Source organism: Scyliorhinus torazame, chromosome 9, assembly GCF_047496885.1.
Source record: "Scyliorhinus torazame isolate Kashiwa2021f chromosome 9, sScyTor2.1, whole genome shotgun sequence".
Classification (NCBI taxonomy): domain Eukaryota; kingdom Metazoa; phylum Chordata; class Chondrichthyes; order Carcharhiniformes; family Scyliorhinidae; genus Scyliorhinus; species Scyliorhinus torazame.
In genome coordinates, this window is record NC_092715.1 from 243,504,973 (window position 1) to 243,516,848 (window position 11,876).

The window sequence follows — 11,876 nt, forward strand, 5'->3', positions numbered from 1 at the left end:
TGACAATAAGCGATTTCCATTTCATAATGCAAAGGTGTCCCAACACTCATCCGATGGGCCAATTTCAGATCATAATTCTCTTACTATCCCTTTCAGCTTAGCATGCAAGCTTCAGCTCTTAATGCTCCCCAGGCCGTGAGGATCGGAAAAGGCAGCTTGGTGTCCCCTTGGTGGATCAGTTGTGGAGCCGTTTTTATTTGCCCCATTTAGGAGTCACTTCCAATCAGATTCTAAGACTGGGAATTTTAAGGTGCCGAGACTGTTGGATTCTCCGGCCGGCCAGCTGCGTTTTCCTGGGCGGTGGGCTCTCACCGGCAGTGGGATTCTCCGCACCGCCACCTGCCACTGGGATTTTCGAATGTGACCATCCCAAGCCGCCGGGAACCCACGGGCAACTGATAATCCCGCCGGCGTAGAATCCAGCCCGACATATTTTGAAGCCTTACGGGGAGGGCTTGAATTATTTTAGTATGGAGGTGGTCTCTACAATACCATTAGGAATCAGTTCATTGGTTGGAACACTTGTGTCCAGCTCCAGCTACTTTTTAACCCAAATGATGGGAGGCGGGGGGGGGGGGTGCACAGAATATCAAATATACTAAACAGGATATTGTGCTGTTGACCTGTAATTGTTAAGTGGGCATTTTCAAAAGTCATCGCATATGTTGTGTCTGTAAAATTTCCGACACTTCAACCAGTTTATTAACCAAACGTTTTACCCAGGTATTTTTATAGACGAGGTGAACAAAGGACAATGCCAAGTGTAAAAATCAAATAACTTCATTCAACAGACAGTAAAACGGTTACCCTTAAATGAACCCTTAAACTATCCCACTAATAACAGCCCCAAGATTCTTAATACGACCCGTGCCGGTGAACTCAGTCGCATTGGAGTCCGAGTCTGCTCAGGGCCTTCAGTGCGAATGTGGCTCTCGCACACCGCTTTCGTCCGTCTCTGCTGCATGGAGTCTTTGCTGTTGCGAGGAGCGGAGGATTGATTCGTATACCCCTCCCGGTGCCTTTTTCAGAAACTTGGCCAATGGGGTCTGGGGAGGGGGGTCCCAACACCCAATGGACTTGGCGATGATTGTTCGGCGGGACACCAAAGGCCTACCCCCAGGTGTCTATCTCCGGTGTTGTTTGCGTGTAACCTGTTGCCATATAAGGTAACGGCGGGAACTCTGGGTGCCAGAAAGTCTGGCTCCAACTGGGCGACCCAAAAACAAATCGATGTGTATGAATGGAGCCGATTATCTCCTGATGTCCTGGAGGTTTGTCTGTGCTTAGTGTATTTGGGTATTTGGTCAAGTTCGAATTCCCATCAGCCTGCCTGGAGTTGACTGCAGCTTGATTTAAAATGTCCAATTCTTAATTTAGGGCGCCCAATTTTATCGAGCCCAAAATCCAGATCACCACACAAAAGGAAAGTGGCAGCATGATTACACATCCAGTACAAAAGACAGAGGCATAAAATAGGTGTTACTCTGACACTGTAATCAGGGACATAGGAATTGCTGGACAGAAAAAAAAGACTAAATTCGGTCTGGTTTTCCGTCTGGCATCCTGGGATTTACATGGTGCGTGGTAATTAATTTGTTAACCAATCCTAGCAATCAGCCTCATCCATTTCACCTTCACAAAACCCAAATGTGAGGCAAAAAAATACCGAGCTGTTGGAAAACCTCGGGAAACAAAGGTCCAAACTCACCTGTTCCTCCAATGCGTGCTACATTTAATGAACATCTTACCTCATATTACTCTTATCAGGGTGGGCCATCTCGCAGTGCACGGATATTCTATTTCCTGCATCCTGCAGTTCAAATGTAATTTGTACCATAACTTAGTGAATGCATGGACTTCTCACAGTGCACGGGGGGGTCAGTGAGATATCTGGAACCTTTGTGAACAAAGTGTTCCTTCCTGAGAAACAAACCATGAAAAAGGGGGTTAATTAGAGTAAAATCAGGTACAGGGAGAGCTGAAGAGAAGGAAAAGAAATAAAGACGCAAAATGCTGGCCTGGCAGCATCTGTGGAGGGAGAAACAGAATTTTGTGTCCGTAAGATTCTTCTTCAGATCTGAAGAGGGATAGAAATGTAAAGAACTATATAGTTGGAGAGGAAGGCGCAGCACGGTGGCGCAGTGGTTAGCACTGCTGCCTCACGGCGCCGAGGACCCGGGTTCGATCCTGGCCTGGGTCACTGTCCGTGTGGAGTTTACACATTCTCCCCATGCCTGTGAGTGTCTCACCCCCACAGCCCAAAAAGAGGTGCAGGGTAGGTGGATTGGCCACTTATTGGGGGAAAAAAAGAATTTGAAGCTCTAAATTTATTTTTTTTAAATGCAGTTGGAGAGGAACATAGAACATTACAGCGCAGTACAGGCCCTTCGGCCCTCAATGTTGCGCCAACTGTGAAACCACTCTAAAGCCCATCTACACGATTCCCTTATCGTCCATATGTCTATCCAATGACCATTTGAATGCCCTTCGTGTTGGCGAGTCCACTACTGTTGCAGGCAGGGCATTCCACACCCTTACTACTCTCTGAGTAAAGAACCTACCTCTGACATCTGTCTTATATCTATCTCCCCTCAACTTAAAGTTATGTCCCTTCATGCTAGACATCACCATCCGAGGAAGAAGGTTCTCACTGTCCACCCTATCCAATCCTCTGATCATCTTGTATGCATCAATTAAGTCACCTCTTAACCTTCTTCTCTCTAACGAAAACAGCCTCAAGTCCCTCAGCCTTTCCTCATAAGATCTTCCCTCCATACCAGGCAACATACTGGTAAATCTCCTCTGCACCCTTTCCAATGCTTACACATCCTTCCTATAATGCGGCGACCAGAAGTGCACGCAATACTCCAAATGCGGCCGCACCAGAGTTTTATACAGCTGCAACCTGACCTCATGGCTCCGAAACTCAATCCCTCTACCAATAAAAGCTAACACACCATACGCCTTCTTAACAACCCTATCAACCTGGGTGGCAACTTTCAGGGATCTATGTACATGGACACCGAAATCTCTCTGCTCATCCACACTGCCAAGAATCTTACCATTAGCCCAGTACTCTGTCTTCCTGTTATTCCTTCCAAAATGAATCACCTCACACTTTTCTGCATTAAACTCCATTTGCCACCTCTCAACCCAGCACTGCAGCTTATCTAGGTCCCTCTGTAACTTGTAACATCCTTCCGCACTGTCCACAACTCCACCGACTTTAGTGTCATCTGCAAATTTACTCACCCATCCTTCTACGCCTGCCTCAAGGTCATTTATAAAAATGACAAACAGCAGTGGCCCCAAAACAGATCCTTGTGGTACACCACTAGTAACTGGACTCCAGTCTGAACATTTCCCATCAACCACCACCCTTTGTCTTCTTCCAGCTAGCCAATTTCTGATCCAAACTGCTAAATCACCCTGAATCCCATGCCTCCGTATTTTCTGCAGTAGCCTACAGTGGGGAACCTTATCAAACAGTTTACTGAAATCCATATACACCACATCAACTGCTTTACCCTCATCCACCTGCTTGGTCACCTTCTCAAAGAACTCAATAAGGTTTGTGAGGCACGACCTACCCTTCACAAAACCGTGTTGACTATCTCTAATCAAATTATTCCTTTCCAGATGATTATACATCCTGTCTCTTATAAACCTTTCCAAGATTTTGCCCACAACAGAAGTAAGGCTCACTGGTCTATAGTTACCGGGGTTGTCTGTACTCCCCTTCTTGAACAAGGGGACAACATTTGCTATCCTCCAGTCTTCTGGCACTATTCCTGTAGACAAAGATGACTTAAAGATCAAAGCCAAAGGCTCACCAATCTCCTCCCTAGCTTCCCAGAGAATCCTAGGATAAATCCCATCCGGCCCAGGGGACTTATCTATTTTCACACTTTCCAGAACTGCTAACACCTCCTCCTTATGAACCTCAAGCCCTTCTAGTCTAGTAGCCTGAATCTCAGTATTCTCCGCGACAACATTGTCTTTTTCCTGTGTGAATATTGACGAAAAATATTCATTTAGCACCTCTCCTATCTCCTCGGACTCCAAGCACAACTTCCCACTACTGTCCTTGACTGGCCCTACTCTTACCCTAGTCATTCGTTTATTCCTGACATACCTATAGAAAGCTTTAGGGTTATCCTTGATCCTTCCTGCCAAAGACTTCTCATGTCCCCTCCTGGCTCTTCTTAGCTCTCTCTTTAGGTCCTTCCTAGCTAACTTGTAACTCTCGAGCGCCCTAACTGAACCTTCATGTCTCATCTTTACATAAGCCTCCTTCTTCCTCTTGACAACTGTTTCGACTGCTTTAGTAAACCACGGTTCCCTTGCTCGACCACTTCCTCCCTGCCTGACAGGTACATACTTATCAAGGACACGCAGTAGCTGTTCCTTGAACAAGCGCCACATTTCCATTGTGCCCATCCCCTGCAGTTTTTCTCTCCATACGATGCATCCTAAGTCTTGCCTCATCGCATCATAATTGCCTTTCTCCCAGATATAACTCTTGCCCTGCGGTATATACCTATCCCTTTCCATCACTAAAGTAAACGTAATCAAATTGTGGTCACTATCACCAAAGTGCTCCCCTACCTCCAAATCTAACACCTGTCCTGGTTCATTACCCAGTACCAATTCCAATATGGCCTCGCCTCTCGTTGACCTATCTACGTACTGTGTCAGGAAACCCTCCTGCACACATTGGACAAAAACGGACCCATCTAAAGTACTCGAACTATAGCGTTTCCAGTTAAAGTTAAAGTCCCCCATAACAACTACCCTGTTGCTTTCGCTCCTATCCAGAATCATCTTTGCAATCCTTTCCTCTACATCTCTGGAACTTTTCGGAGGCCTATAGAAAACCCCTAACAGGGTGACCTCTCCTTTCCTGTTTCTAACCTCAGCCCATACTACCTCAGTAGACGAGTCCTCATCAAACGTCCTTTCTGCCACCGTAGGAGGAACCAAAGGGTTGTGAATCTCTGGAATTCCTTGCCCAGTGAAGCAGTTGAGGCTCCTTCTTTAAACGTTTTTAAGAAAAAGATAGATACTTTTCTAAAGAATAAAGGGATTCGGGGATATGGTGTACGGGCCGGAGAGTGGAGCTGAGTCCACAAAGATCAGCCGTGATCTCATTAAATGGCGGAGCAGGCGCGAGGGGCCAGATGGCCTACTCCTGTTCCTAGTTCTTATGTTCTTATGTAATACTGTCCTTGACTAACAATGCAACTCCTCCCCCTCTTTTACCACCTTCCCTGAGCTTACTGAAATATCTAAACCCCGGCACCTGCAACAACCATTCTTGTCCCTGCTCCACCATCTCTCCGAAATGGCCACAACATCGAAGTCCCAGGTACCAACCCATGCCGCAAGTTCACCCACCTTATTCCGGATGCCCCTGACATTGAAGAAGACACACTTTAAACCACCTTCCTGCCTGCCGGTACACTCCTGCAACCTTACTCATGACCTCACTACTCTCAACCTCCTGTATACTGGAGCTACAATTCAGATTCCCAAGCCCCTGCTGAACTAGTTTAAACCCTCCCAAAGAGCATTAGCAAATTTCCCCCCAAGGATATTGGTACCCCTCTGGTCCAGGTGTAGACCATCCCGTTTGTAGAGGTCCCACCGACCCCAGAATGAGCCCCAATTATCCAGAAATCTGAAACCCTCCCTCCTGCACAATCCCTGTAGCCACGCATTCAACTCCTCTCTCTCCCTATTCCTCGTCTCACTATCACGTGGCACGGGTACCAACCCAGAGATAATAACTCTGTTTTTCCTAGATCTAAGTTTCCACCCTAGCTCCCTGAATTCCTGCCTTACATCCCTATCCCTTTTCCTACCTACATCGTTGGTACCTATGTGGACCACGACTTGGGGCTGCTCCCCCTCCCCCTTAAGGATCCCGAAAACACGATCCGAGACATCATGCACCCTGGCACCTGGGAGGCAACACACCAACCGTGAGTCTCTCTCGTTCCCACAGAATCTCCTATCTATCCCCCTAACTATGGAGTCTCCAATGACTAATGCTCTACTCCTCTCCCCCCTTCCCTTCTGAGCACAGGGACAGACTCTGTGCCAGAGACCTGTACCCCATGGCTTACCCCTGGTAAGTCCCCTCCCCCAACAGTATCCAAAGCGGTATACTTCTTACTAAAGGGAACAACCACAGGGGATCCCTGTACTGACTGCTTCCTCCCAGCCCCTCTCACCTTCACCCATCTATCTTTATTCTTCGGAGTAACTACATCCCTGAAGCTTTTATCTATGACCGCCTCTGCCTCCCGATTGATCCGAAGTTCATCCAGCTCCAGCTCCAGTTCCCTAATGCGGTTTCTGAGGAGCTGGAGATGGGTGCACTTCCCACAGATGAAATCAGCAGGGACAGTGACGGCATCCCTCACCTCAAACATTCTGCAGGAGGAACATTGCACTATCTTCCCTGCCATCCTCTCTAGATAAAAAAAAAGAAAAAGAAAGAGCTTACCTGTTATTCACTTCCCTTCTCAGCAAGCACTCACTCAGGAACCTCTGCGCCCCGCACGATAACACTTGAGGGAAAATAAAAGAAAAACTACTTACCAGTCACCAGCCAATCCCTTACCTGCAGGCTGTAACGTCACGGTTCAACTTCTTTTTACTTCTACCTGCCCTCGAGCCTTCCTCTTGATCTTTACAGCGGTTGGTTTTTTTGGGTTAGAGGAGGGGGAAGGGAGGTAAACACTGAAGAAGTGTTTCGGGTTTAAGTGTCACTTGGCAACAGCTCCTCCACAAACCACCTTCAAGTTAGGGTGAGCACACAGACGTATGCAAATTTCCCCCACAACAGCCAATCAGCATCTCCACTCTACTGCCCTCTGCTGGATGCTTGTCTTCACTTGAACAGCTGGGGTCTCTTGCTCAGGTAAACATTCAAGTTAGGGTGAGCACACGGACGTATGCAAATTTCCCCACAACAGCCAATCAGCAGCTCCGCTCTACTGCCCTCTGCTGAAGGTGGAGGACGTGGGGCAAAATAGAAGATTTGGGATAGGACAGAGCTAAGGAGAGATAATGGACATAATACAAATGAGGTGTTAATGAGGTGTAGCATTAAGGACTAAAGAAGGTTCTGATGGTGGCTTAATGGGAAAAGAAAATTGGATTCAGCGAATGTGAAAGAGGTGGAAAAGGTAAGAAAGAAAGAAACTAAATTTAAAATTGTTAATACATCTGAGAGGAATTCACCACATGCAGGAATGAGATTTTGTTGGGCCTGATGTTGATTGGCATTGCATTGCCAATATTCTTGCCGTTAAAAGGCTACTAGCGTTCGATGTGGGTCCTTTCTGTGGTGAGTTCAATCGTCAATTAATATGCAAATACAGCAAGTTCTTAAACAATAAGGGGAGATTTTAAGTGTGAGATTTTGTTTGTGAAAAGCAGTTGGCAGAGTTTTGAAAATCAGTCAGTAGGTTTTGGAGATTCACAACTCGCGCCGTATCTCTTCACCCACTGACGTCACCGGGTGCATATATCAGGAACTCCGGGTTATTTTTCCAGAAATATTTGGACCATTATTTTCTGAAAGCAATCTATCTAATAAGCAATTGAATCAGTGCTTACAGCTTCCTAAATAGTTCCTTAGATTGACCAGTTGTCCACTAAAATTATTTGCTGTATTTCCCTGATTGGTCCGCCATCAGCTGCAATTCCGGATCAGGAACCCGGAAGTTGGTGAGGCATCGGTGACGGTCTTCTTGCCAATTAAAAAGCTGCGTCAAGGTCCCCAGTCCGATGGGGAAACTGGCAGGCTCAATCAAAGCCTGCCGCGATGTCTTGTGTGCCGCCCCACCACGAGAGGTGGGCAGCAATGTGGGCAGGAGATTATGAGGGCACCTCAAGGTGGACTCTCTCTGCAGGATGGCCAGTGCCTGTGGCCTTGGGATGGGGGATTTAATGGAGGTGTCATAGTCCAGCCACCCTGTTGCTGTCAGGAAAACCCTGCTGGCGTCACCAATTTGCCCTAAGCGGGCACCTAATGATGGTAATTGGCTAGCGATCGCTGCCGGACAGATAGCTGCTGCCAATCTGACACCATCTCTGGCAAGATTGCTTGGAGGTGGGAATGCAGTGAGGAGCCAGACACAGGCAGGATTATCTCATTTTGCACCCTGCGGCTCTTCCAAACTCATCTCTGCAAGTCTGAAAAAGTTCAGCCCAATGTTTCCATGGATTAGTTTGAATTTACTCCACCCTTCAAACACATATCGCCCTTTGGTTTTTTTTGTTTTGTAGAATCCATCCTTACCTAGCAGAAGGAGGCCATTTGGCGCTTCAGAAACCAACCTTCCGAAAGAGCACCCCACCGCCCTATCCTTGTAACCCCGCCTAACCTGTTCTGGACAAGGTGAAACAAAGTCTACATTATCTAGACCCTCCAAATCCTAAAAACAGCAATCGTATCACCTGAACCGACTCTTTTCCAGTGCTAACATGCCCCAATTACAAAATCTAATCCTGCTATCCGTTCAATCATTTTGGTTGCTCTCTGAAATTGGCTGCCCAATGGCTAAGTAGATTCAAATCTTGCTATGTGTATGAATTTGCACTGATGGCTGGGCAGCCTTTAGTTCCTCTTAAATGAGACTTGATCTGTTTTGGAAGTAAAATTCTTTGTGTTATTTTCATCGGCAGATGTCTCCACACACGTTGGCTTGCATTGCAGCACCGAATTGGGACCGGCCGTACTCTCGAGAGCAAGCAGCATTCCCATTGGTAAGTGAAGCCCTAAAAGTTAATTTAAAGAGAAGCACCGTTATATTAGTCTTGGGTTAGATCTGTGTATAATGCGTACGGTTGTTTATGCCGAGGAGTAGCCTATTTCCATCAGGCCAGCAAAGCTCATTGGGCGGGATTTACCGATAAACCCACCGGGTGTTTCACAGCAGCGGGAGGAGGCCTGCCATTGGCCAGCAGTAGGATCTTCTGGTCCCCGTCGTTGTCAACGGGATTTCCAGTTGAGTACGCCCCTTGCAGCTGAGAAACCAGCAGTGGGGGTGCACTGCCGGCGCGAACCCTGGGAAAATCTCGCCCGCTGTCTGGATCTTTCCTTAACCATTTTTTTTTTTTTTTTTTTTTTTTTTTTTTTGCAACTGCTGACTCCAACAAACGTCCGTCTTTCTGTTATCTCAGACTCTCTGCCCTTTGCATAGGTGGAGCCCATTCCCTCCTCTCACCCTGATTCTGCTCGCATTTGACAAGCAGAGCAAACGCCACCCATGAATGAGATTGTTAGCGGTTCTGTGTTGCGTGCACAAACCTGTGCTCTGCGGCGTTTCCCAGGTTTCTAACCTGCATTCCCAAGCTTTTAATTCCTCTTCAAACCGTGCATTCCTGGAATGTCCGTGTCCTTTTAGCACAGTGTTTAGAAATGGGTTACCACTTCAAGTCTGTACCACTCTTTGGAATTTCGGTTTCTGCCAAGTAGGTTATTGCAATGTTGCATGTCCATGTGACTAAACATTCTTGGCTCAATAACTGATCTCGGCAGTTACTGGGAATCACAGCAAGTTTGGGCACTCGCTATTCCTTTATGCCTGGGCATTAGTCCAGTCCAGCTGATGCTGTGGAAGTCCAATTTGGGCTGTTGCAATCTAAATAATTTGCCAGTTCCTGTGAAGACTCGTTTTAGCTGCAGTGGCAGCCCCACTCCAGCAGAACACATGATAACTCTGTCTCAAACCATTACAATCTATTTACAGTCAATTTCTGGGGGCATCTTAAACACCTTTAAAACAAAAGGGTGGGAATAAGGGTATGACTTCCATATTGTTCACTTTTGGGCAAAACATAGCAAGACATTGAACATACAGTGCAGAAGGAGGCCATTCAGCCCATCGAGTCTGCACCGACCCACTTAAGCCCTCACTTCCACCCTATCCCCGTAACCAATTAACCCCTCCTAACCTTTTTGGCCACTAAGGGCAATTTAGCATGGCCAATCCACCTAATCTGCACGTATTTGGACTGTGGGAGGAAACTGGAGCACCCGGAGGAAACCCACGCAGACACGGGGAGAACGTGCAAACTCCGCAGAGACAGTGACCCAAGCAGAGAATCGAACCTGGGACCCTGGAGCTGTGAAGCCACAGTGCTACCCACTTGTGCTACCGTGCTGTCCTTAAATGTTGGTGGATACCTATGTTTACATGCTGTGGATTTTATTCAAGGGGAGTTGGTAGTGTACCAGTAATGTCACTGGTCTTGCAGTCCAGGCTCTGGGGTCGTGGGTTCAAATCCCCCTCCATGACAGCTGGTATAATTTAAATTAACAATAATAAATCAATTCAGTACAAAGTTAGCACTGGTAACCAACACTGCATTTGTTCACTAATGCACCTTGGGGAAAGGAAGGAAATCTGCCATCTTTACCTGGTCTGACCTACATGTGAATCCAGACTCTTAGCGCCAGGGCAATCAGGGATTGCCAACAAAGGTCGCCCTTGGCAGCGACGCACCCATCCTGTGAAAAAAAAACATGGGTTTTTTTTCCCGGGTCCCGGAACTGGAAAAGAATTGCCAGGCTAAACCAGGAATATCCATTAATTATTTCTCACATTTTGAATCACTGGGATGTTTGTTGAAGTGTCCTTGTGGTTGTTTTTCAGCAATTTGTGAAACCAGAAACCAAATTTTGGCCGACAATCGCTCGCATTGATGACCTCTATGGAGATCAGCACTTAGTCTGTTCCTGCCCACCAATGGAAGCCTATGAATCTCCCTTCACAGAACAGAAGAGAGCTTCGTCATAAAACTCCGTCATTGATTGGTTTTTATTTCTGCGGGTGTTGGGTTCAGTCGGTGATTGCTGTCAACAAGCCCAGCCACACATGATTTTTCTTTCCTTTTTGTTTTGCTTTCAAAATCAAGATCTGGCAAGTCAGATATCTCAATTTGTGTGGGAATGGCTGCTGATTTTTTTCTTTAAAAGAGCAGACGCTACGTCCAAGTCACACTTCAGCTGTTGGTGTTCAGTGACTCGACATTAAGCAGCATTGAGTTACTTAAGTGGCCTTGATCCTGTGCACTTTTTTCTTGACTTGACTTGAGAACTGCTCCGGATGCAGATGTGATTGAACTGTAATGTATTGTGTTCTCTACAGTGCTGTTGGACAGGCAGCAGGCTATCAGACTATATACAACTGTGCCCTAGTGACAAAGTGGTCCTAGAAGGTAGTATTTTTAATGTTTGCTTTTGACGTTCTTATTTGTAATTGTCCATGCTTCTATAACTGTAACCAGGCATCTCCTGGTTAATAGAGATTTTTTTTTTAATGTAAATTTTAACTATCTTATTCCAATAAAAACTCTTAAACTGATTTTCTTCTCACTTGGTTCCGTAACGAGCACCGTCAGTAGTTTTTATGGTTCTTGAGGTTATTCATGAAGGCTCCACCTTGCCCCGCACCTGAGGTGTGGTGACCCTCAGACCCTCAGGTTAAATGACCACAAGTCAGCTCTCTCTTTTTTAAAAAAATATATTTTATTGAAATTTTTTTTCCCTGAGCAACATTTTTCCCGCTTACAAAACAAGCGAAATGATAACAATAACAAAACAGAAATTTTTAACCTTTTTAACAATAATAATAATAATAATATACAAGTAACAAAACTTCGTACTCTTATTGACCTATACTCAACTAAGCCTCCCCCCCCCTCCCCCCTGGGTTGTTGCTGCTGGTCATCTGTCTTCCCTCTAACGTTCCCCTAGGTAGTCGAGAAATGGCTGCCACCGCCTGGTGAACCCTTGAGCCGATCCTCTCAGGGCAAACTTTATCTGCTCCAGTTTAATAAACCCCGCCATATCGTTT

At 46.3% G+C, this 11,876-nt stretch overlaps 1 protein-coding gene across 2 annotated transcripts in view; it reads left to right on the forward strand.

The window, feature by feature from the left end:
- gldc (glycine dehydrogenase (decarboxylating)) overlaps nt 1-11,384 on the forward strand; it is a 219,717-nt gene extending 208,333 nt beyond the window's left edge. For both annotated transcript variants that reach the window (XM_072517219.1, XM_072517220.1), the window contains 2 exons: nt 8,701-8,781; nt 10,674-11,384. In XM_072517219.1, the coding sequence (XP_072373320.1) occupies nt 8,701-8,781; nt 10,674-10,817 (225 nt within the window). In that variant the 3' untranslated portion in view covers nt 10,818-11,384. The remainder of the gene's footprint in view (nt 1-8,700; nt 8,782-10,673) is intronic.
- Nucleotides 11,385-11,876: the final 492 nt, after the last annotated feature.